Source organism: Myotis yumanensis, unplaced genomic scaffold (assembly GCF_028538775.1).
Source record: "Myotis yumanensis isolate MYYU_CA2020_CCGP unplaced genomic scaffold, mMyoYum1.0.hap1 SCAF_16, whole genome shotgun sequence".
In the NCBI taxonomy this organism is placed as follows: domain Eukaryota; kingdom Metazoa; phylum Chordata; class Mammalia; order Chiroptera; family Vespertilionidae; genus Myotis; species Myotis yumanensis.
Genome location: NW_027223767.1, coordinates 43856510 through 43884126, shown reverse-complemented (window position 1 = coordinate 43884126; position 27617 = coordinate 43856510). Strand labels below are relative to the sequence as shown.

The window sequence follows — 27617 nt, the reverse complement described above, 5'->3', positions numbered from 1 at the left end:
AAATTGCTGTCTTCCTAGTTTATAGGACACTTCCACTGTAAAATTCTTACAAATGGTCAAGCTGCCTCTTCAGTAGAGCCATTCCTTAGCTTTGGTTCAGTTGAAGTGCTATCTGTATGAGACTCCAAGATGACTTAAAACCCTGGGTTTGAAACAAAGAATACTATTAGTAACACAATTTTATATGCTAACGTTAGCATTTTGCTCTCTTTTAAGTTTGAAAACTGAAAATCCTTTGCATTATTACCTGTATTTTTTTAAAATAGATTTTTATTGATTTCAAGGAAATGAAGGAAGAGGGAGAGAGAGAAACATCAATGATGAGAGAGAATCGCGCCCCCCCCCCCCCCCCCGAATGAATCATGCAATCTGGGCATGTGCCCTCACCAGGAATCGAACCCTGACCTCCTGATTCATGAGTTGACTCTCAACCATTGAGCCACACCAGCCAGGCTATTACATATTTTGATAGTGGAACACACAGGTCATATGCACTAACAGGATGATGTGAATATGTGAGAAATCAAATATGGGATTATCAGGTCAGTGCTATTGTTGGAAAAGCATTAAAAAGAACAGTGTTCTAGTGTAGTAATCAACTACTTAAGCATATGCCTAAGTCTATATCAGTGGTTCTCAACCTTCCTAATGCCACGACCCTTTAATACAGTTCCACATGTTGTGGTGACCCCCAACCATAAAATTATGTTCATTGCTACTTCATAACTGTAATTTTGCTACTGTTATGAATCGTAATGTAAATATCTGATATGCAGGATGTATTTTCATTGTTACAAATTGAACATAATTAAAGCATAGTGATTAATCACAAAAACAATATGTAATTATATATGTGTTTTCCGATGGTCTTAGGTGACCCCTGTGAGAAAGGGTCGTTTGACCCCCAAAGGGGTCGCGACCCACAGGTTGAGAACCGCTGGTCTATATGGCTACTTTAAATTACCTTCCTTGGGCAGTACATATATGCTGATATCCAAAGTGCTATATACCACAGTACCTAGTTCTTAAATTTTATATCATTCTGATCAGGTGCTTTATAAACTGTTAGGTGAATGCTGTTAGATGATATTCAGAGTAATATCTTTATGATTGGAGCACATTTAATCTTGGTCTTTGTGTGTGTGCCTTAATATCTATTCAGTGATTACTATGTATCAGGCACTAAATGCTTCTATAAGCACTTTCTATGGATTATCCTGTTGTTTCAAATGCATCTCTAATATGAGACAAATATAATGTCGGATTTTTTAAAATTGTGAGTTTAATTTCATTATTAAGTATTTTTGTCCCTTTGTTTCTTTACTCCCATCCTTCCAGAAATGGCAGTATTCCTGGAAAAAAAAATTAGTAGCTGTTCAACAAGTAGCTTAATTCGTTAGTATAAACAAATGGGTTTTCTCTAATCATGAGAGGAATTGGAATGTACTTGTAACTGGATGTTGTGCACTATGTCTTTCCAAAGTACACACTTTCCCTCAGAATGTTATAGTAGTGAGATAAATGGTATCATTTGGCATATGTAGTGTTGTACTGGTATCTTGACATTGGTAGATTAACTGCTTGGCTACTATTAAATTCACTGTAGATGTTGATGGATGAAAATATAGTTGCCTAGATAAAGATTAAGATGCATAACTAAACTCCTGTTATTATTTTGTTGGCATAAACTTCAAACTCTGGAAGGTTTTGATTCATTTTACCCTTTGGCGAACAGCCAGTAAGTGCTTCATTTCTCTGTTTCTGTATTTTTAAAAAAGTCATATTTATGAATAGGCAAAGATTTTGTTGTTGTTCGGATGTAATGCTATAAGTGGCCAGTTGGGACATAAAAGTTTTAGTGCTGTTTAAATATATTCTGGAGAAATAATACTAAATTTTAAAAAATATGTTTATTAAATGACATCTTTGGTTTAGGAACAAGAAGATTTGATTTATGAGAAGGATTTTTTGTTTGTTTTTTTGTTAGTTTTTTTGTTAATCCTCACTGGAGGATATTTTTTTCCCATTGATTTTTAGAGAGAGTGGCAGGGATCGGGGAGAGACAGAGAGAAACATCGATGTGAGAGAGACACATAGTTGGCTGAGTCCCTTATGTGCTCCAACCTGGGATTGAACTCGCAACCTAGCTATGTGCTCTGACCAAAATAGAACCCACCATATTTTTAGTATATGGAAGGATGCTCCAACTAACTGAGCCACCCAGCCAGGGTGAGGATTTTTTTTTTTTTTAATGAGCCAAAATATATAATGAGCCATATGTGTTAGAGATTTTGACAGTCTGTTATAGGCTTGATAGCATACTATTTGTAATATAGGTCAGATAATTTTAGTTTAAAATTAATCATGTTTGCTCAGTCAGGGTGGCTCAGTGGTTGAGTGTCGACCCATGAACCAAGAGGTTACCCGTTCGATTCCTGGTTAAGGTACTGGTACATGCCTGGGTTGTAGCCTCGATCCCCAATAGGGAGTGTGCAGGAGGCAGCCGATCCAAGTTTTTATCACTCTATTCCTCTCCCTTACCCTTTCTCTAAAATCAATAAAAACATATTTCAAAACAATCATGTTTATGTATGGTTTGTTAGTAAAATGATTACTGTTAGGTATAGCTTTTTAATACAGATATTATATTACTTCTGTTTCCTTACCTAGTTTTGTGGTCTGTTCAGTGTTCTCAAGGCACTATTGACCTACATATAGGTTTTGCTTGGTCCACACTGTGTTTTTGAATTTTTGAATTAGTTGTCATCAAATTAAAAATTAAGAGATTATATATAAAATCTGAATTTGTGACTTTTTAAAAATTGGAAGATCTGTCAACACCAAGTCTGCTTTTCAGTTCAGCAATAATTAGTTGGCTCTAAGAAGTGGCTACTTCCCCCTCTTTTATGCATAGCTTTCCTTTATGTGTACCTTTCATCTGACCTATTGCATTCACCTGCTTGGCTGGCCTCTGCAGGCATTTGTTTGTCATTTAGGACATCTGTATTTTTATTTTATTTTATTTTTATTTATTTATTTTTTAAAATATATTTTATTGATTTTTTACGGAGAGGAAGGGAGAGAGATAGAGAGTTAGAAACATCGATGAGAGAGAAACATCGACCAGCTGCCTCCTGCACATCTCCCACTGGGGATGTGCCCGCAACCCAGGTACATGCCCTTGACCGGAATCGAACCTGGGACCTTTCAGTCTGCAGGCCGACGCTCTATCCACTGAGCCAAACCGGTTTCGGCTATTTTTGTTATTTTAGATTTAGACCATTCAAATGTCTGAAAATAAATACGAGATTTTGTTTAATGCAACAAATATATAAAAACAAGATTACAACCAAATTGAAAAATGGGAAAGGGCTATGAACAAGCAATTTGCAGAAGAAAAACTTAATGGCAGCCCTAGCTTGTTTGACTCAGTGGATAGAGCTTCAGTCTGCAGACTGAAGGGTCCCAGGTTCTCTTCCAGTCAAGGGCACATGCCTGGGTTGTGCGCTCATCCCCAGTCGGGAGCATGCAGGAGGCAGCCAATCAGTGGTTCTCTCTCATTATTGATGTTTATGTCTCTCCCTCTCCCTCTCCCTTTCTCTCTGAAATCAATAAAAAAAAAAAATTAAAAAAAACTTAATGGCAAAAAAAAAATGCTTAGTAATCAATGTTACTAGTAATCTGGGAAATTTGAATTAAAACAACAATGGAATCCATTTAATACTTATCAGATTGTCAATAATTTTAAAGTTTTTTTGGAGGATGCTGAAAGTGGGATTTCTTTATTCTTTGCTCCTGGGAGTGTCAGTTGAGGCTGCTTTGAAGGATAATTTGGCAATTCTTAGTAAAAAAACGTGTGCACAAGAAAACATGGATCAAGATATTTATTATAGTACTATTTAAAATAACTATTATAGTACTAGTGGCCCAGTGCATGAATTTGTGCACAGGTGGGGTCCCTCGGCCTGGTGGGCAATCGGGACAATCAGGGCCAATGGGGGGCCGTGAGAGGTTGGCCAGCCAGGGGGAGGGGCTGTGAGGCTGGAGGTTGGCGGGCTGCTCTGATCTGGGCTGATTGGGGCCTGCCGGCTTGGGGGAGGGACCGTGAGAGGTTGGCCAGCTGGGAGGAGGGACCACGGGAGGTTGGCTGTGGGAACGCACTGACTGCCATGGGGCAGTTCTTGTGTTGAGCATCTTCCCCCTGGTGGTCAGTGCGTATCATAGCGACCAGTCGACCGGTTCAGTCGTTTGGTCGAACTTCCCTGAGGAAGGAAATGGATAAATAACTGTTGTGTTTTGTTTTTTTTTTTAATATATTTCATTGATTTTCCACAGAGAGGAAGGGAGAGAGATAGAGAGCTAGAAACATTGATGAGAGAGAAACATCAACCAGCTGCCTCCCGCACATCTCCCACTGGGGATGTGCCCGCAACCCAGGTACATACCCCTGACCGGAATTGAACCTGGGACCCTTGAGTCCGCAGGCCGACGCTCTATCCACTGAGCCAAACCGGTCTCGGCGATAAATAACTGGTTTATTTATAAAGTGGAATACTACTATGCAGGAGTTAAAATGAATGAATTAGATATAAATTTATCAGCATTTACTCATCTCAGACACAATGTTAAGTGAAAAAGACAGGTTGTGCCCTAGCTGGTTTGGCTCAGAGCATAGAGCATCAGCCTGTGGACTGAATGGTCCCAGGTTTGATTCTGGTCAAGGGCACATGCCTGGGTTGCTGGCTTGATCCCCAGTGGGGGGTGTGCAGGAGGCAGCCTATCGGTGATTCCCTCTCATCATTGATGTTTCTAGCTCTCTCTCCTTCTCCCTTCCTCTCTGAAATCAATAAAAATATATATTAAAAAAAGAAAAAAACAGGTTGTATAAAATTATATATACACAATTTGATAGCATTTATATAAAATTAAAAACTGCTGATTTTTATACATGTAGTGGTCTCAGGATAGTGGTTAAGAGGGAATGAGGAAGAGAGGAAAGGGCTTTTATTATTTCTATATTTCATTTCTTTTTTGGATCTGAAGCAAGTGAGACAAAGCCCAAAATAAAACTTTATTTAGTCTTGGTGGAGCGTCATTATTGTCTATTATATCCAAAATGTTTCTTTGGGAAAATAAAAAATTTAAAGAGTGTTTTATGAAGTTCTGACATAGTTTATGATACTAGCTTTCTTCCTCCATCCTTATAAAAGGTCTCATGATGGGTTTCAAGGGTTATATAACACAGAATTAATTGCAACATATAAGAAATGTTTTCTAATTAAAAAAATTTTTAAATTTAAGAAGATTAATTAAGAAGTAGTTATAAATCAAGGTTTAAGAAGAAAAATATTGCTTTTATGTTAGCTAACTGGTCAGATGTTTAAATTCTGTGAAATACTTATACATTTGTTATTGCTTTTATATAATATGAATTGCTTTGGATTCCTTAAAACTAGTCATTTATTTCTATCATTGATGCATAAATAGTTTAAGTTTTAGTGAGTCTGGGTTTCAGAAAGTATGCCTCTTCCTAATTGGTTTGGCTCAGTGGATAGAGCATCAGCCAGCAGACTGAAAGGTCCCAGGTTCGATTCTGATCAAGGGCACATGCCCGGGTTCCGGGCTCCATCCCCAGTAGGGGGTGTGCAGGAGGCAGCCAATCAATGATTCTCATTATTGATGTTTCTATCTCTTTCTCCCTCTCCTCTCTGAAATCAATAAAAATATATTTAAAAAAATAAAAAGTTTGCGACATGTAGTAGGCCAAGCTGAAGATATAAATATTAGTCAAGCTATTTCTGACAATGCTGGTTTTTCTTTCCCCTTAGGTGAGGCAGGCAACCAATCAGATTGTGATGAATTGTGCTGATATTGACATTATTACAGCTTCATATGTACCAGAGGGAGATGAAGGTAAGAGCCGTTTTTCATTTTAATTTGCTGTTCCTATTTGTGTGCGTATGATATGTACAGGGTGGGACAAAAGTAGGTATTTACAGTTGAGTACATGAAAGAGTTTATTCTTGTATTCTTTATTAATTACTAGAGGCCGGGTACACGGATTCATGCACATTGAAAGGAAATTAATTAGAAGGTGGCCGGCGGGGCGAGGCAGGACTGGGTGAGACGGGCTGGACACACCCTGGATCCAACCTCCCACGGTCCCTCCCTGGCCAGCTACAGCTGGGGTGGCACCAGGGCTCGAAGGGCATCTGCGGAGTGAGCGGGGTCCCTCTAGCAGGTGGGGTCCCTTGGCCTGGCCTGCAGGGATTGGCGGAAACCGGCAGTCTGACATCCCCCAAGGGGTCCTGGAGTGCGAGAGGGCATGCTGCAAAGTTGCTGTCTGCCCCCTGGTAGTCAGTGTACATCATACCTACCGGCCAGTTGGCTGGTTGGCCAGTCGCATAGCCTTTTATATATATAGATTGTTTATTTTTTATGCAAACAACTATAAACCTACTTTTGCCTCACCTGGTATTTGTGTGTGCTTTTGTGTGCATGTGTAAATATACATTATGTTAAGATATCCGTTTTATTTTAGAAATAGGAAAATTCTTAAGATATTCATGGGAAATATTTGAATAGTGTAATCAGACTGTACTATGAGATAACGGAAATGTCATAATTTTAATTCTACTTCAGACATTAACTTATTTTGTGACTCTGATAAGTCACTTTTAAATGCAAAATGAATATAATACCATGCTTAAAAAACTGAAGAGTTATTTTAAAAATTAAGCAATTTGAACACGAAAGGTTCATCAAGTGGGCTTAGTTCATATGTGGTTTTCCTAAAAATGTTTTTCCTCTTGAACTATAGATTAAAATTGAGAGAAGTCTTACTCATAACTGAGAGAAAAACTTTTGCTTTATGAAATCAAATATGAAGGTTAGAAGCTAAATGATGGACTTACAGGGGAAGAATAGATTAAAAGAAACATGGCATAGAATGTGTAGAAATTCAATGAACATCTTTAAAATGAGAACTATTTTAGATCTTGTAATTACAATAAGGAGTAAATTTAGTAATCAGTTTTGGCATGAACTTATTTCTACATAAGCTGCATATTTTAAAGTTATCCAGTTTGGCATAAACTCAAAGGTATGTTAATATTGGAGCTGAATTGCTTTTAATTTTTACTTCACCTTGACATTCCTTGTCAAAATGATTGGTTAGTTTCTACTACTCTAAGACTTCCTCTTAGAAAGTCTTTTCATTTGGAATAAAATAAGTTAGAAATTTGACCTTTTAATTTACATTTTGCATTGCTGGTTTCCCTCTCCTTTACATTATACTGAAAAGAAGCATAAAAGTAACATTTTAAGGCTTGGCAATATATATATATATATATATATATATACATACACACACACACACACATACGCACACACACACACATATATATATATATACACACACACACATATTTTAAATAATTTAGAAACACACCAAGTTAATCATTTTCCTTTTTATTTATTTATATATATATATATTTTTTTAAAATAAATTTCAGAGAGGAAGAGAGAGGGACAGAGAGATAGAAACATCAATGATGAGAGAGAATCATTGATCCACTGCCTCCTGCACGCCCCACACTGGGGATTGAGCCTGCAACCTGGGCATGTGCCCTGACTGGGAATCAAACTGTGACCTCCTGGTTCATAGGTCAACGCTCAACCACTGAGCCACACCAGCCGGGCTTGGCAATATTTATTTCATGATTTTTTCTTAAATTATCTTATCCATAGAAAGACAAAAGTATGTAGCAGTTGAGCATATTATTGCCAAGAAATACTTATGTTCAATTGATTGTAAATTAGATCAAACTGCTGCGATTTTAAATTAGAGGAACAGTTCCTTCAAATGGACTTTGAATGCATGCCAACTTTAAAAAGTTGTTTGGTGAATGGAAGAGAGATTATTTAATTTCTTTAACTGAAGAAAAAAGGAAGCACATTAGCCAAGAATATCAAGGCAAGCTTTCTTTGTTGTAGGTAGAGAACATTTAAATTCAATGTAGGGTTTTAAAATGGTGTCCAGTATATATAGGTAGAGATAGTAAAAGAAATATGCACCATTCAATTGGCATGGCTTCAGCTCAGGTTTTTGTTTTTTTCATATATTTTTATTGATTTCAGAGAGGAAGGGAGAGGGACAGAAAGATAGAAACATCGATGATGAGAGAGAATCATTGATCAGTTGCCTCCTGCATGCCCCTCACTGGGGATGGAACCCACAACCTGGGTATGTGCCCTTGACCAAAATCGAACCCAGGACCCTTCAGGCCGCAGGCCAACGCTCTGTCCACTGAGCCAAATCAGCTAGGCCTCAGGTTTGTTTTTTATCTTCCTCTACTAAATTGTCAGGTAAGAATTCCGAGAACTTAAATGTTTTGAAAATGTATAACTGCATGGCGCCAAACTCATAATGATCTGAACCTCAAGGAAGTAGTGTTAATGTTCTCAGTAAGAGGGTCAGGAGAGAAATGAAAATTTAGAGGAAGTGAAGAGGATTTGGAGAGAATTCATATAAAATAATTAATTTTTTTAGATACATAAAATATTTTCTTTAGAACTAGCTAAGGTACATTTCTCAACTCATTTCTCCTATAGCAACAGAAAATCCTGGAGTCGTGTGTAAACCCATTTTATTTTGGAGTATAAGAGAATGAGAAGTTGTATGAATTTGGCACTTTAGGGTTTCAGTCAGAGACAAAGAGATTTGGCCTTTCATTTATATATATCTGAGATCTTTCTTTGTAATAATATATATATCTTACATAGCTTAATTTTGCCCTTGGACATAGTAGCTTTTTTTTTTTTTTTAATCCTCACCCAAGGATATTTTTTCCATTGATTTTCAGAGAGTGGAAGGGAGGCTGGGAGGGGAGGGTAGAGAGAAAGAAAAACATCAATGTGAGAGACTGACAAATAGATTGGTTGCAACCCGGTGCATACCCTTGACTGGGAATCGGACCTGAACCTTTTGGTATGCAAGTCAACACTCTAACCACTGGCCATGCCAGCCAGGGCAACATTTTTTATTTTTATCTTATGAGAGAGTATAACATGTTGTTTCTTTATAAACTAGTAGTTATGAATTTGACATCCAGCTCTTCCCAGGGCTATATGCTGATGGCAGGGGAACAAATGAGTCAGTAGGAGAGATACCATTTATTAACCCACCTAATCTAATGTAGTACCTATTAATACTGTTGGGTGCCTTCTGCAAGACCGATTTACATATTTGTAGCCACCAAATCTTGGCGCTTTAAGGCAAAATTAGAAAGTTATTTGAAGGCATTGGCATGTTTCTTTAAACTAAGGCACTGCCTTTTATAAAACAGAACTAATTTATTTTAAAATCTATCTGAGATCTTACTTTGTAATAATTTAAAAATGAGAAATCAGTAAGAAAAACGGCTGAAAACTGTTTTTTTACTGTTCTGCACTTCAAGGGTTGGTGAAATCACTAGCACTTAAGCCAGTGCAAGGAATGCACCTCCCTACACAGTGCAGGGATTAGTATTGTCATCAGCTTCTGCAAAAGGAATACGAAACTTTTGAGTGCCTGAACTCAGGTCCTGACAGGTAAAGAGTCTTTTAATTTATCATTAATAGATGGCTTGGGCATGGCCACATAGAAAATGATCACTTGAAAGATTTGTATCAGTGTCTCCCTCACTATACTCTGCCAGGTATATGTTTGTAAGAAAAAAACTTTTTCATCAGTGACATAATATTTCATACAAGATTATAATATATAGTTTCAGATCCACCAGCATCACTTTGATTTATCCACATAAGGCATGTAAACTTTAGCATGTTTATTCTTGAAGTATGATTGTAGTTTTTAGTGTGTGCATATGTACATGTATGTGTTTAATAAAAGGATAAAACAGCTTAGTCAGAAGAAATATTGCCAAACATGAATAATTTCAAGCAAAACTATTAACTTGAAAAAAAGGAAAGGTTCCTAACACTTGATCATCAGCTTTTGTTTAGCTATTAGTAATAAATATTCTGTCATATAATTATGTGTGCATTAATAATAACATTAATAAACCACCATCTCTTTTGCAATAAAGTTGCTGTATCATTCTGAAAATACATATTCACCTACTTAAGCACTAACCCTCAAATCAGGAAGCTTGAAAGAGAAGGGAAAATTTCTAATACAAATGTATTGAAATATATAGAATTTCATACAGAAATTTTATGTAAAGGGAATCCAAGTAGAACTTTAAAAAATATATATATATATGTTTTATTGATTTCAGAGAGGAAGGAAGAGGGAGAGAGAGATAGAAACATCAATGATGAGAGAGAACCATTGATCAGCTGCCTCCTACATGCCCCTCACTGGGGATCAAGCCTGCAACTTGGGTATGTTCCCTGCTGGAATTGAACCCGGGACCCTTCAGTCCAGAGGCCAACACTCTATCCACTAAGTCATACTGGCTAGGGCTCCAAGTATAACTTTAATAATAAAAATAATGATATATGGTAGGGGCCTCAAACCAAAGTTACCCTTTGGGTTAAGCAAATAACAAAATTGAATGAATTGGGCTGGATGTAGGAAAGTAAGAATGTTGGGACAGAAGCTGAACTGGAGAGTACGTATCTCATATAAATACATTCAACTTTTAAAAAAATATATTTTTATTGATTTCAGAGAGGAAGGGAGAGGGAGAGAGAGAAACATCAATTGATGAGAGAGAATCATTGATTGGCTGCCTCCTGCACGCCCCACACTGGGGATCGAGCCTGCAACCTGGGCATATCCTGGTTCATAGGTTGACGCTCAACCACTGAACCACTGCAGCTGGGCTCTCTTTCACTTTTGAAGGATACAGAATTCTAGATTAGTGTTTTTTCTTTCTCAACACTTTAAATATTTCACTCCACTCTCTTCTTGCTAGCATAATTTCTAAAAGAGAAGTCTAATGTAATTCTTATCTTGCTTTTTTATAGGTAAGGTGCTTTTTCCTCTAGCTTCTTTCAAGATTTTTTTTCTTTATCGTTGATTTCCTAATGTTTGGATATGATATGCCTAGGTGTTGTTTTGTTTGTTTTCTTACATTTATCCTGTTTGGTCTTTTCTGAGCTTCCTGTAGTTGTAGTTTGTTGTCTGATGTTAATTTGAGGAAATTGTCAGTCATTAGTGCTTCTGTCCCTTTATCTCTTTCTTCCTCTGGAATTCCCATTGTGGGTATGCTTTATCTTTTGTAGTTTTCCCACTATTCTTGGTTATTTTTTTTTCCCAGTCTTTTTTCCCTCTTTGTTTTTCAGTTTTGGAAGTTTCTATAATCATGTCCTGAAGCTCAGATTCTTCCCTCAGCTGTGTCCAGTCTAATGAGCTCATCAAAGGCATTCTTCATTTCTATTACAGCATTTTTTATCTCTACCATTTAAAAAAAATATATGGTGTGTTGTGTGTGTTTTTTTTTTATTGATTTCATAGGGAGGAAGAGAGAGGGAGTGAGAGATAAAAACATTGATTGGCTACCTCCCTCATGCCCCTTACTGGGGATTAAGCCCACAGCCCAGACATGTGCCCTGACCGGGAATCAAACCAGTGACCTTCTGGTGCATGGAATGATGCTCAACCAACTGAGCCACGCTGGCTGCACTCTGCCATTCTTTTTTATTCTTTCTTAGAATTTCCATCTTTTTGTTTATATTATTTATCAGTTCTTGAATTATATCTTTTTTTCATTAAAGCCCTTAGCATATTGATCATATTCCTGCCATATCTGAATCTGGTTAAAATTTCTATCCTATATAATAAAGAGCTAATATGCAAATGGTCATCACGACCTCATGCGGTAACGGCTCAGACACTCAACACTGGGGAGAGAGGAATGGGGACCAGCCAGGCACAAATGAGCTTGTGGAAGAGGAATGGGAACCTGTCAGGCATAAATGAGCTCGCGAGAGAGGAATGGGGACCAGCCAGGCTGCGGCCCGGCAGAGGGACAAGCTGCCCGCCCATGATCCCCTGTGGCCCGGGTGCTTGTGGCCGGCCAGAGGGAGGGTAGCCCGGGTCCTGGGTGCCTGCAACCGGCTGGAGAAGGGAATCCTGGGTCCCAGGTATGGGGCGAGGCAGAGGCAGTTAGGGGCGATCAGGCCGGTAGGGGAGCAGTTAGGGGGAATCAGGCAGGCAGGCAGGCAGAGGTGGCTAGGGGAGATCAGGCAGGCAGAGGTGGTTAGGGGCGATCAGGCAGGCAGGCAGGCAAGCGGTTAGAAGCCAGCTGTCCCAGATTGTGAGAGGCAGTCGGACATCCCCTGAGGGGTCCCAGATTGGAGAGGGTGCAGGCCGGGCTGAGGGGCCCCCTCCCGCCCCCCGTGCATGAATTTCGTGCACCGGGCCACTGGTATGATATAAAAGGTCCAAATTCATTTTTTTGCATGTGTATATTCAGTTTTCCCAACACTGTTTTTCCCCCATTGAATGGTCTTAGCACCCTCATTAAAAATCATTTGACCATATATGGAAGAGTTCATTTTGGGGCTCTCTGTTCTAGTCCATTGGTCGATATCTTTCTTTATGCTAGTACTATACTTTCTCTCTCTCTCTCTCTCTCTCTCTCTCTTATTACTATAGCTGTGTAATCAGGAAATGTGAGACTTCAACTTTGTTCTTTTTTCTTTTCTTCTTTAAATATATTTTATTGATTTTCCACAGAGAGGAAGGGAGAGAGATAAAGAGTTAGAAACATCGATGAGAGAGAAACATCGATCAGCTGCCTCCTGCACATCCCCCACTGGGGACATGCCTGCAACCCAGGTACATGCCCTTGACCGGAATCGAACCTGGGACCTTTCAGTCCGCAGGCCGACGCTCTATCCACTGAGCCAAACCGGTTTCGGCAACTTTGTTCTTTTTCAAGATTGTTTTGGCTCTTTGGGGTCCTTTGAGATTCCATATGAATTTTTGGATGGATTTTTAAATTTCTACAAAAAACACTGTTGGGCTTCTGAGAGGTACTGCATTGAATCTATAGCTCACTTTAGATATTATGGACACCTTAACAATATTAAGTCTTCTAAATCCATGAATGGAAGATGTCCTTCCATTTATTTGTATCTTTTTAAAAAATCCTCACTGAGGATATGTTTTTATTGATTTTTAGAGGGGGGTTATGTTTTTATTGATTTTTAGAGGGGGGTTGGGGAGAGAGAGAGAAACATTGATCTGTTGTCTCCTGTACGTGCCCTGACTGGAAATCAAACCTACAACCTTTTGGTGTACGATGCAATGCTCCAACCAATGGAGCCACCAGTCCAGGGCAATTTGTATCCTTTAATTTCTCTCAGCAGTGTTTTGTAATTTTCAGTGTGTAGGTCTTTCACTTCCTTGATTAAATTTGTTCTTAAGTATTATATCTTTTTTATACTATTGGAATGGTTTTGTTAAATTCCTTTGAGATCGTTCATCATTAGTGTATAGAAATGCAGCTGATTTTTTTTTAAATGGTGATTTTGTATTCTATAACTTTGCTGAATTTGTTTATTAACTCTTATAGTTGTTTGATTTTTTGTTGTTTTGTTTTTATTTTGTGGAACTTTTTAGGATTTTCTACGTATAAGATTATTTTGTCTGTGAACAGAGATAATTATTTTTTCTTTTTCAGTTTGGATGTCTTTTTTTCCCTTTTCTTGCTTAATTAGTCTGGCTAGAACCTCTAGTACTATATTGAATAGAAGTGACAAAAACAGGCATTCTTATCTTGTTCTGGATCATAGGGGAAAAGCTTTCAGTGTTTCACTAAGTGAGATCATCTTGATCCAGTTAAGTTTGTTTTTTTCCTGTCAATTTGCTCTTATTGCTGGTTTGTAGCCCAGTCAGGAATCTTTACTAAGGTTTTCCCTTACTTTTTAGGCCCTGAAATCTAATTTTTAGTTCCATACCATTATAAAACTGCTTAAATCTAGTAGTCAGCAGATGTCTTGAGGGGAAATTGAATGAAGAATGTTAAACTTTATCTGTTATTACACTTTTCTGAGATCTTGGCCTTGAATCCTGGCTGCTTTGGTAGTCCTTAATTCCAGTTTTTCTCTCCTCAGCCCAGTGAGACTGCTGTAAACTTTATGACTCTTCTTTCTTTATTGGCCTCTATGTTCTACTTAGAAGTCAATAAATACATTCAACAAATGAATAAAGAGTCTGTGAATATAGAGCGAATTTTTGTGTGATTCGCAAACACTTAAAACATTTTGACCCAATTTTTGTAGTTTTTCTGACACCAGCTAAGCTGTCACAGCCAAAGCGAAAGTGTATGCATCATTTAAAAATGTGAAACATATTCATTATGAGAACTATAGCAAGTGATATTTCTTGCAGCTACTTGTAGGTTCAAAGGTTATTGGCCTTAATCCATATACAAATTATCATTAGCAAATATTAAGATGATCTGAAGATTGCTATTAAAGTTTAAAATACTTTTGTAAACATTGCACAGAAATAACTTTTAAAATGTGAACAATTGCCCTGACTGGTTTGGCTCAGTGGATAGAGCATCGGCCTGCGGACTGAAGGGTCCCAGGTTTGATTCTGGTCAAGGGCATGTACCTTGGTTGCGGGTACATCCCCAGTAGGAGGTGTGCAGGAGGCAGCTGATTGATGTTTCTCTCTCATCGATGTTTCTAACTCTCTATCCCTCGTCCTTCCTCTCTGTAAAAAACCAATAAAATATATTTTAAAAATGTGAACAATTATAAAACAATTATAGGTTATCACCATTAAATTATATTTAGTATATTGTTTTGCTTATATTTTAAAATTATAAAAGAAATACATGTTGTAATAAAATAAAACAATATAGAATATAAGATGTGAAAGTCCTTTTCTTCATTGTATCACCTACTCCTCCACTTCTAGAAGTAACCATATTAATAATTTGATAGGAATTCTTTTATACACACAATTTTTTTCTTTAATTACAGAAGTGAGATTATAATACATATAATGTTTTCAACTTGCTTTTTTAACTTAATCTGGTGTACATCTTTTAAGGAAGTATATGTAGATATGTCTCATAAAGGCCTAGTAATCCTTTGTATAGATATATCATTTTACTAAGCCATTTCTTAATATTACACATCTTGGTTATCCCTCACTTTTTTGGCAATTATAAACAGTACATAGGACATCTTTTGTGCACCAGTGAGAGTGGTATACCTATAAGTTGTGTCAAAAGTAATCCCCCCAATGAAATTTGGCAAAATTCATGTATTTTCCATTATGAAATTGTTCAGGTTTCTGCCTATGTTTTAATTTAGTTGCTGGTTTTTTTTTTTGTTTTTTTTTTTTTATCATTGAGTTGTAGAAGTGTTTATGTATCTCTGGATACAAGTTCTTTGTCATATAGATGACAAAAAAAAATACATGCACATGATTTGCCTATTCATTTTCTTAACAGTGTATTTTAATAATCACAGGTTTTAAATATTAATTAAATCTGATCTATCAAATTTTTTCTTTTATGGTGAGTGCTTTTTTTTGTTGCCTCTAACAAATAATTGTCAACTTCAAACAGACTGAGCCTTTCATGCTGAATATTTTGGGACTCTATTAGAGGCTTTGATCTCTCATTACTCTGGCTGATGTGTGAAGAAGAATAGACTATAAGGCAGCAAGAATAGAAACAGTTAGGATGCTATTGTGTAGTGGTCTAGGAGAGAAATAATGGTATATTGGACTGGGGCTGTAGTGGTGGAGGCATTAAATAGTCTGGGCTTTAAGGTATAGGCTATTGAATCTGCATATTGGATGTATGGTATGAGAGACAGACAGACACACATGGAGGAAGGCAGTTAGGATGATTCCATATTTTTGCCCAGAGCTACTGGATGAATGGTGGATATTTACAGAATATCCAAAACTATGTTGACCAAGGTTATTTCAAACTCTAATGTATATTTGCAGAGTAGTACATTTTTCAGTGTAAAGTAATTGGAAGAGTATCCCATAATATATGAGACTTTTAAAAGATTCAAATACATGGCTACTCTCTCTTTTATAAGAGAAAATTTTGGAGGAAATTTTACTCTTTTTTGTACACATGTAATATAATATAGTTGATGTGTACATTAATGGAACCTAGCAATACAATATTTGATTGTTTCAATTTTAAAACTGCTATTCTTTTGTTTTTCCATTTTCATTTCTTACCAGTTTGAAGCTTTTTTGTATATTCTTTTTAAAAAATATATTTTATTAATTTTTTACAGAGAGGAATGGAGAGGGATAGAGATTCAGAAAGAGAGAGGGATAGAGAGGTAGAAACATCGATCAGCTGTCTCCTGCACACCACCTACTGGGGATGTGCCCACAACCAAGGTACATGCCCTTGACCAGAACCGAACCTGGGACCCTTCAGTCCGCAGGCCGACGCTCTATCCACTGAGCCAAACCGGTTAGGGCTTTTTCTACATTCTTAAGCAAGCATGTCAAACTCAAAGGCTAACATGGGTCAAATAAACAAGGTTTAAGTTTACGTGGACCACAAAAAAACAAAAGCTTCAATTTTCATAGATATGTAGGTCTATTTTGATAGAGACGTGCTGAATACAAAGGGCTGAAATAAATGAGTAATTGTTAACATAAAATAATAGAACATATTAAAAATTAATATTTTTGAACATTAACTTACAAGACACTGAATAACTGCACAAATTAATAAGTGTAATGCAAATAAACCTATTTTTCTTGTTCTCCGAAAGCAAAATATTTCCTGTTACGCACACCAAACAAGTCAGTACAAGACTAATGATGTGGTCATCAGCAGCTAAAATTTTCGCTGCTGGTATTAGTGGAGAGAAATGGTGCGCCGGTGTGTAAGGGAAATGAATGCAACATGATTATAGCAATCAGTCATTAGTGAACGTTGTAGTTCGTTATTAATAATTATGTATAACAAGATATTGTAAAAATTAAGTTACGAAATTTTTATTAAAACGTTTCTTACATACTGTTATATTGGCTGGGCCGCAAAAATATTCATTGTGGACCACATGTGGTCCGTAGGCCATGAGTTTGACATGCTTGATCTTAAGTGTTAAGTTGATTCTTGGCTTTCCTGTAGGTTAAGATCTAGTTTTTGCTAGCAAAAGTCATTGTTTCAGTAGAGAGTTCATCAGTATTTTGTATGTGCCAGTTCTTGAGTTTCTGTTCAAATTTAGGAGCTAGCATATGGTAGTAGAATGAATTTTACTTCATTTTCTTCATCTATAAAATGAGTAATTTATTAAAGTTCTTCTAAAGTCTGAAATTATAGTTTCTTTTTGGTTTTGTAAAGATTTTGGCTTTATAAAGATATTTGAACTATAATGATATTAGAAACATTGGCAATTCAGTCTTTGGATGATTCATAAAAAAAGAATGGATTGTGGGCATCTTGCCTGGCTCATGGAGTGTTATTAAATCTGAATCACTGTTTCCTGTATCAGACTTAAACCTGTGGGTGATAAGGCTACCTCTCTGTCTTATTTTTTTTATTTAAAAAAATTTTTTTGTTAATCCTCACCCAAGGATACTTTTTGCCATTGATTTTTAGAGTGAGTGGAAGGGAGAGAGGGGCAGAGGACAAAGAGGGAGAGGGAGGGAGGAAGGGAGAGAGAGAGAAAGAGAAAGAGAGGGAGAGAGAGAGAGAGAGAAACATTGATTAGTTGCCTCCTGCACACTCCTGACCAGGGCCAGGGATTGGACATGCAACCCAGGTACGTGCCCTTGACCAGGAATCAAACCCATGATCCTTTCTGGTGCATGGGCCAACACTCTAACCATTTAGCCACACCAACCAGGGCAGCTACCTCTCTCTCTCCAAAAAAAAAAAAAGGGGGGGAGGTTTATTGATTTTTTTTTTTTTTTTTTTAAGAAAGAGAGAGGAAGGGAGAGGGAGAGATAGAAATATCTATGGTAGAAAAACATCAATCAACTGCTTCCTGCACGCCCCCTACTGGGGATTGAGCTTGCATTCCGGGCAAGTAACGTGACTGAAATTGAACCAGTGACCTTTTGGTGCATGGGACAGTGTTCAGTCTAGTGAGCCACATTGGCTACCAGTGGTCGGCAAACTGCAGCTCGCAAGTCACATTTGGCTCTTTGGCCCGTTGAATGTGGCTCTTTCACAAAATACCATGTGCGGTATTTCGTTTCAGTAGAGATTTTGTTCTTGAAAATGTTAATTGCTGAAGTCTGCATTTAACCTTATTAGTTCAGTCAGATTTATTGTAACTTTTTTTTCCATTCCAGAAATACATGCTACAGGATTTAACTATCAGAATGAAGATGAAAAAGTCACCTTGTCTTTTCCTAGTACTCTCCAACCAGGTAAGAGATGTGGCTTTTGTAAAGTCCGATGAAGAATAGTGGCATCGTGCTTCTTCCAAAGAAATTTATTGCCATTTCCCCCACTCATGTTTTAAGCAGATTAAAGTCAGGATATATTGCAACTTTTGGACCACCAGGGGGAAAATAAGAGAGAGAAAAAAAAACCAAAATTAATGCTCATTTTACCTTAGAACATAAAGCATTGTTTTTCACCTTTTCAGTTTCAGCTTTTTAAAAATACATTTACTTAGCTCCATCTTTAACTAATTGAATCCAAATCTCTGAGATGAATATTCCATAGATAATTTTGATGTACAACTGGAGACTAGATAGATATAATGTTAGTGAAGGAAACATGGAAGGAAAGATTTGTTAATATGTTATTATTAGATATAAAACCACAAAGAAAATAGAAGACTTTCCAAACTTAAAATAGTGGGAAAAATTATATACAAATCTGTTGGTAAAGCACTAAGACTTTGATTAGCCCTGGCCAGTGAGGTTAAGTGGTTAGAGTGTTGGCCTGAGAACCAAAGGGTCACGGGTTCCATTCCCAGTCAAGGGCACCTACCTGGGTTGCAGGTTTGCTCCCTGCTCTCCAGTCAGTGATTCTCTCTCATCATTGATGTTTCTATCTCTCCCTCTCCCCTCCTCTCTGAACTCAATAAAAAAATATATGTTAAAAAAAAACAGAAAAAATGTGAAGAGATACTAGTATTCAGCTTCCTAGTCATGAAAAATATCAAAACAACAGTTACTGATATATCAGTTTTTGTCTCTTCTGTAAGCTGAAATGTAAAAAATATTCTTGATAATGTGACTGACTTGATATTATTGGTGGAAGTGTAAATCCATGTAATTTATTTAGAAGCAGTCTGGAAGTATGTTTCAAAAGACTAAACATGTTTATATCTTTTGACCTAGCAATTCTGGTAATAGAAATATATCCTAAAGAATATGGAAAAGGCTTTATGCCGAGGATATCTATGGAGACATTACTTAAGGTAGCAAAAAATTGGAATTAATGTGTTTGTCCAACATTAAGGAAATAATCAAGCTATGACATATTAGGACGTGTCTGTCTGGTGGAATATATATAGCAATTAAAAGTGAGGTTTGTGAATTCTTAACACTGTAAAGTGCTTATTATAATGTGAAATTAAAAAGCAGAATACAAAATTACATATACAGGGTGATGAATCATATCTCTGAAATGGTACAAATAAAATTATATGTCTGGTTGTTGACATAATTTATGATTTTTATTCTGATTAATACCTTTCTCTGGTTTTCATAATTTTTAAACTGAGAATACATTGCCTTAATAGAAAAGTATTTTTAGAAAAATATTTAATTGGACAAGTTATCTTTTATTCAGGGCTCTTAATGACCTTTCATTTTGCCTTTTTCTAACTAGGATTTTTTAATGAAATTATTATAAATATAAATGTTTTGCTATGATCATGTATTAACAGATATCTAAGAATATAACTTAAAAATTGAAATTCCCCCCAAAGTTCAGGGATCAGAATAGCAGTTGATTTACCATCACGAATGTAAACTAGCCCTGGCCAGGGTGGCTCAGTTGGTTGAGGTTGCCATTGGAATCCTGGTCAGGGCACATGCCCAGATGGTGGACTCGATCCCAGGGGGCAGGAGGCAGCCAGTCGATGGTTCTCTCTCATTAGTGTTTCTCTCTCTCTCTCTCTCTCTCTCTCGCTCGCTCTCTCTCTCCTCCTCTCCTTCTCCCTCTCCCCCTCCCGTTCCGCCTTCCTCCCTGCCCCCCTTTCCCTTATTCCCTTCCCCTTACGCCCCCCCCCCCATCAATAAAAAACATACTAAAAAAAAAAAAAAGAATGGAAACTGGACTCTAATGAAGCCATTCCTTCAAAGTTATGAGAATCTAATTTTCAACCTAGAATTCCATGCTTAGCCATTTAAAGAGGTTAAAATAGCCTTGGCCAGCATGGCTTAGTTGGTTGAGCATCTTCCCATGCACCAAAAGGTTGCCAGTTCGATTTTCAGTCAGGGCACATGCCTGGATTGTGGACTTGATCCCTGGTAGGGGGCATGCAGGAGGCTGCCCATTGATGTTCTGCTCTCACATTGATGTTTCTCTTTCTCTCTCTCACTCTCCCATCCTCTCTCTCTAAGTAAAATATCTTTTCTGAAATTGGCACCATTTTAGAATAGTGTTAAGTTACCATAATCTTTGTAAGACCTAACAACCTCAGAATCAGTGCTTAAGGATCCTGTAGAATGGCATTTATTTGGAGAAACACTAGAAGATAGTAACATTTTGAAGGATCACAAGAAACGATCACACAGAGGCAAAGATCTTTACTCTTTTTCTATAATCTGTCCTTGATTTTATTTTATTTAGTAGGCTCATCAAATTTATATTAAAGTATTTCAAGATCTTCAGTTTTTATAACAATTATTATACTCTCCTAAATATTAAACAATTAAAGTTTTTTGTGGAAGTCTCAATTTTTCAGTTAATTTATAAATGAGTTCATTGTATGTTTTAAAAGGGTTATCATCCCAAGCAGATAAATATTGGGTATCAAAATATTATATATAATTTGAGGAAGCATTGTCAATTATATGTGCAAATAGGTATAAAATTAGAACTGGCAATCAGTTCTTCAATATGGTGTAAATTTGATAAGTGAAATTAATTTTTAAAAAGTTCTTTCTTCTCCTGCTCTTTCTTGGCCTAAAATTCTACTACATTAATAATAAATACTTTGTTATTAATATTGTACAATGTGACACTAATTAAATTTATTAATGATTAAAAAACATTTTTAACTTGTGTTTTGTTTGAATTTCAGGTAATAACCCTTCCTAATACTTTGTATTTTGTTTAGTATGCCACTTTTGGCAGTGGTCACTGTCAGTATCTTGTTATGGTTTGATGGCTTTGGAGATTTAAAACCAAGTAAAAGTGTAAGCAGCCTTTCTTATTTAGTTTTGAGTTTTATTCCAAATAGGAAAAGTTGAAAGTAGATTTACCATGGAATCTGAGTTATATAAAAGACACCGTAACAGTTAACTTAGTGAAAACAGACTTACCAGTTCTATTAATGGAATTGTAACATAGAAGGAATGGGTTTTGATAATCTATTAGATATTCCTTGTAAACTTTATTAATGTCGATATATCTGCTTTTTAAAAAAAAAAGTCAGTGAATTCCTAAAGAGAGAAATTTTATAGTTAAATTTTTTATTTATCAGTAATTTAGAACTCTTTTAAATTCTTTTACTATATTCACATTTACTATCCTAGTAATCTATCATTCTCTTTAAAAGAAAAAAACTATTCATTGTTCCCTTAAGACAGAATGTCTGATTTTAAAAATATATATTTTTATTGATTTCAGAGAGGAAAGGAGAGCGAGAGCGAGATAGAGACATTAATGATGAGAGAGAATCATTGATTGACTTCCTCCTGCACACCACACACTGGGATTGAGCCCACAACCCCGGGCATGTGCCCTGACTGGGAATTGAACCATGACTTCCTGGTGCATAGGTTGACACTCAACCACTGAGCCACACCGGCCAAGCCAGAATGTCTCATTTGTAAAAAATAATCACAGCCCTAGCCAGTTTGGTTCAGTGGATAGAGCGTCGGCCTGCAGACTGAGAGGTCCTGGGTTCGATTCTGGTCAAAGGCACATACATGCCCAGGTTTTGGGCTTGATTCCCAGTAGGGGGCATGCAGGAGGCAGCCAATCAATGATTCTCTCTCATCATTGATGTTTCTATCTCTCTCTCCCTCTCCCTTCCTCTCTGGAATCAATAAAAATAAATATTTTTTAAAATCACAAATGTCTATTCAATTGAACTTCAATTGAATTGTTTTCCCAGTATGATTACTTTAAGAATGTGGAACTTGCTTTAGTGATGAATTTGGTGCAAAGGTCTGAAATTGTCACTTGAAATTACTTTCAGAACCAGTTTGTGGCACTTAAGAAAATCATCAGTTTAAGTAGTTAATAAAATCACTTAGTGTTTGTTTAGAAATGGTTGACAGCTCATCATTCACTTATTCCATAGACTTGGACTCTTTATAACTTTTGGATCTTTCTGAAAAGCAAATTCAATTTTGGAAGATGAAGATTTGAGTTTTTGAACATCCAGGATGATATGTTTGAAAGATAGAGGGAGAAATACAAGAGCATTTTGAACATTGTCAGTGTCATTGTTTCATGGCATTCTAAAATAACAGTTTAAAACTTTATGATATAAAAGTTTGATTGGCTAATTAATTTATAGTTCTACTATATCTTGATTCATTATACTTCCACACTCTAGATCAGTGATGGCGAACCTATGACACGCGTGTCAAGAGGTGACACGCGAACTCATTTTTTTTGGTTGATTTTTCTTTGTTAAATGGCATTTAAATATATAAAATAAATATCAAAAATATAAGTCTTTGTTTTATTATGGTTGGAAATATCAAAAAATTTCTATATGTGACACAGCACCAGAGTTAAGTTAGGGTTTTTCAAAATGCTGACATGCCGAGCTCAAAAGGTTCGCCATCACTGCTCTAGATCCTGTAATATATCTGTATAGGCACTTTAAAAGGATCATTTTTTAAGTCAACATTTTTATGGGTTTTTTTTGTGTGTGACTTGATTTGTAAAATGTAGGATGGGATTATTATTTTGTCGTGCATCTGAGTTTAGTAGATGACTACTAGATAATTTCTTTTATGAGAAAAGCATATGTACTCACCAAAATATCCCATTTTGTCTGAGTTGGTTTTGTATTTGTACAACAATATATATATATATAAAAGCCTAACTGACCGTTATGACGGGATGACCAGATGGTAGCTATGACGCGCACTGACCACGAGGGGGCAGATGCTCAACGCAGGAGCTACCCCCTGGTGGTCAGTGTGCTCCCACAGCCAACCTCCCATGGCCAACCAACCTCCTGTGGTCCCTCCCCCCCAGCCATAATTGGCCCCAATCAGGACTGGGCGAGACGGCCCTGATCAGCCCCTGATTGCCAGCCAGGCCGAGGGACCCCACCCATACATGAATTCGTGCACCGGGCCTCTAGTAGAATTTATATTCAGGTTGAATATTTATTTTTATTTGTATTTAATAATTATTGATTAAATGTATTTCTTTAATATCAGATTTCAAATGATTGAGGTGGCTCTAAGATGTTTTATGCCCTTTGGATGATCAAATCATTGGTATTCCCTGTGGCTCCTTACAAAAGTATGGATCACTGTTCTATTTAGTTGAGCAGATAGTGTCTTGTCTTAATGATAGAGGTATTGACATGAATTAATCTAAAAGGACCAATTTACATGGTAAAATGGGCAGGAAGCATGAATTTTAGGTTAAACAGGTTTAAGTTTTGTTAAAAATATTTTTTATTGATTTTTTACAGAGAGGAAGAGAGAGGGATAGAGAGCTAGAAACATCGATGAGAGAGAACCATCAATCAGCTGCCTCCTGCACACCCCCTACTGGGGATGTACCCACAACCGAGGTACATGCCCTTGACCGGAATCAAACCTGGGACCCTTCAGTCCACAGGCCAATGCTCTATCCACTGAGCCAAACCAGTCAGGGCTTAAGTTTTTATCTCATTTTTGCTACTTAACTAATTGTGTGATCTTGGACAAGTTATTTAACTTTGCAGCCTGTTTCCTCATCTGAGCAAATAGAGACAATACCTACTTCCAAGTTTATAAATACTTTTAAAACACAATAGCATGTTATACATCCTATATAATAAAAGGCTAATATGCAAATCAACCAAACGGCTGGTCACTGTGACACGCACTGACCACCAGGGGTCAGATGCTCAACGCAGGAGCCGCCTCCTGGTGATCACTGCACCAGAAGCCAGGCTCACAGCTGGCGAGCACAGTGGCGGTGGCGGGAGCCTCTCCTGCCTCCATAGCAGCACTAAGCTGTCAGTTGGACATCCCCTGAGGTCTCCTGGACTGCAAGAGGGCACAGGCCGGGCTGAGGACCCCCCTCCCCCAAGTGCATGAATTTCATGCACCTGGCCTCTAGTTTAATAATAAATGTTTATTTCCTTTTCTGTTTTTATCTTCATGTAGTGGTCATTTGAGACTAATAATAAAGTTGAAGAACTTTCTAAGCAGATACCCACCCTAAACATGACTTTAAGTTTACTTTAGGATTAGTCTGCCGTGTACTTTAGTAAATACTATATTCTCTCCATGGTCAGGAGGAGTATTTAAGAAAGGAAGGATTGATTTAAACATTGTAAATAGCCTGTCGAATTAGTGTCTTAAGGACATATTTTTGATAACTTGTACTTAACATTTCCCTAAAAGTGTTTTTCATTTATCTTCAATCACAGGTACAGGAACCTTAAAGATAGATTTTGTTGGAGAACTGAATGACAAAATGAAAGGGTTCTATAGAAGTAAATATACTACCCCTTCTGGAGAGGTACGCTATGCTGCTGTCACACAGTTTGAGGTATGGTATTCTTTTTTGAAGTATTACGATCTTAAATGAGATATTCTGACAAAGGTTTATTCTATTATTTGTGTGATTATTTGTTGCTAGGTGCCTTTGGCCATACTTATATTTACGATTTTCGATTTTTATTTTATATTCAGCCAATTATTTTCATTATAAGAGGGAGGGAAACAGCATTACTATTAATTTAGTAGGAAAAACCACAGGCATCAGATACTAAGGATAATTTTAATTAAGAAAGGTACATAGGGTCCCCCGAACATCTCCAAGCGGACTAAGGAGTCCATGTTGGGGAACTTGGCAGTGGCGTGACGGGGACCTAGGGACCTGCCGTGGGGCTGCCGCCAGTGGAGCCAGCGCTTCGACCTCGGCCTGAGGAAACCCCTTTTCAAGGAGAAATGAAGAAGAAAACTGTCTATACCTTAAATGTGGGAGATCAGGAGTATGAAGATGTGGAAGGTGAAGAAGACAAAGATAATACTGCTACCACTGGTTTGTTGTACAGTGAAGCTGACAGGTGTCCAATATGTCTTAATTGCCTATTAAAGAAGGAAGTTGGTTTTCCAGAAAGCTGTAATCATGTCTTCTTCTTTTTTTTTTCTTTTTTAATATATTTTATTAATTTTTTACAGAGAGGAAGGGAGAGAGATAGAGAGTTAGAAACATCGATGAGAGAGAAACATCGATCAGCTGCCTCCTGCACATCTCCCACTGGGGATGTGCCCGCAACCCAGGTACATGCCCTTGACCGGAATCGAACCTGGGACCTTTCAGTCCGCAGGCCGACGCTCTATCCACTGAGCCAAACCGGTTTCGGCTGTAATCATGTCTTCTGTATGACCTGTATTCTTAAATGGGCAGAGAATTTTTTTACATAGATTATTTGATTTCTTCTTTATATCAGCCTTGTTGGATAACCAGAGCAGATGAAATAGTGTCCTTCCATTTTACAGATGAGGGCATTTGTTTTTTTGCATTCTATAACTTGGCCAAAGTTCATAGCTTAAGGTGCAGAAATGAATTTAAAACTTCACTTTCTAATTTAGTATGAACTAATTTCAGAATCTGAGTTAGAGATATTACTGAATTTCTTCATAGATTTTAAATGATTAAAAACCAGAACATTTCAGACTTTATGTATTTATTATGTTGACTCCATTTGGGCCTACTTAAGTAGATCATGGTACTGGTACATTGAATATTCATTATGAGGCCCATTGTTATGGATTGTGAAATAAAAATTTATTGTCATACTAATTAAAAAAAAGAAAGGTACATAGTATAAAAGCAATTCAAGTATTGAAAAATTATCTGCATGTATTTGTGTGTGTGTGTGTGTGTTTCCATATACACATTCTGAGCTCTTCTTCAGGAACATCAGCTAACAATAGGTGTAACTCTAGTGTCTATCGCTCAAATGTGCCTTTGATTGCTTTCATCACTTCATCCTTTGAATATTTCAGAAACCTTTAAATTTTGTTATTTGTATCATTCATTTAATTTCCTCTAGTATAAATTTATTTCTGTACTGCTTCTCGTAATTTAAGTTTTTTATACTACCATTTCTTTTCTTACACTCTACTTACTTTTCAAATGTCTTATTTATTCTTTGATAGAATTTATAATTTAATTTTTTTGAGAGTGCAATCAGCCATCTAATATTTTTCCTCTTTAGAAAACCTTTTTCAGGGTTTCTCTACTTCTGCATATTTTGTTACTTCTTTTCATGACACAGAATATTGTCATTTGTGGGGGTTTTTTCTATTTTGTTCTTTTATTTAATTCCTTCCTTTTGCAACTGATATTCTACTGAACCACTAAATTTTATTTTGCTTTAACAACTGCTCTGTTTTTACTTTTAAAGAAAGAATGAGGTCTATTTAAGTAGGTCAAGTGGTGACAGTTTTATGTTTAATATATGGAAATGCCATTGAACAAATTACCTGCTTAGAATTGATAGAACGTCTGTCTTTATTCCCATTGCTAACATGCCAGATAAAGAACAAAGTACATCAAAGATTCTGAAAATATTTTTACTTTTGAAATAAAAGCCAGAGAGGCAACCTATCATATTTTCCCAGTTCTGAATCCTTATAGTATACTATTGACTCTCCCTATGCTCTTATTGTGTTAATATTGAGCCATTTGCATTACATTTTTGAAATATTTTTATTAAAAAAATATAATTATAGCCTTGGCCAGTGGGGCTTGGTTGGAGCATCGTCCCATACACCAAAAGGTTGTGGGTTTGATTCCTGGTCAGGGTGCAAACAGGAGGCAACTGATCGATGTTTCTCACATTGATGTTTCTCTCTCTCCCTCTCCCCCTTCCTCTCTCTCTAAAAATCAACAAAATATAAAAAATATATATATTATAAATAACTCTAATACTATAAACCAGCGATTTTCAACCCTTTTCATCTCATGGCACACATAAACTACTAAAATTCTATGGCACACGAAAAAATATGTTTTTTGCCAACATGGCAAAAAAATGGGTATAATTTTTATTTATTCACACAGGACAGCTATTGTTGTGTTGGCTGTTATCATTTCTTTATTTGATAATCTAAGGAAAAAGATGTCAGTGCCCTTGATTAAATAGCCAGGTATTGCATGTTTTAAAAATTCTTGGGACACACTGGTTGAAAATTGATGCTATAAATTGTTATGATCTGTAGAAGATCTAGTTCCTTACTATGTGGCAATGATAGTAAGCCTTGTGTTTCTTTGTAGTCAGTGCCTAGCTTGTTGCCTGGCACTGAGTTAAAGTAAATATTTGAA

The 27617-nt window shown here is 36.8% G+C and overlaps 1 protein-coding gene across 1 annotated transcript in view; it reads left to right on the top strand.

Annotated features, from left to right (window-relative positions):
• Nucleotides 1-27617, top strand: part of NPEPPS (aminopeptidase puromycin sensitive) — a 65924-nt gene that overhangs the window by 5557 nt on the left and 32750 nt on the right. Inside the window, exons 2-4 of the mRNA XM_070393581.1 lie at nt 5829-5913; nt 18260-18337; nt 24709-24830. Of these exons, the coding sequence (XP_070249682.1) occupies nt 5829-5913; nt 18260-18337; nt 24709-24830 (285 nt within the window). The remainder of the gene's footprint in view (nt 1-5828; nt 5914-18259; nt 18338-24708; nt 24831-27617) is intronic.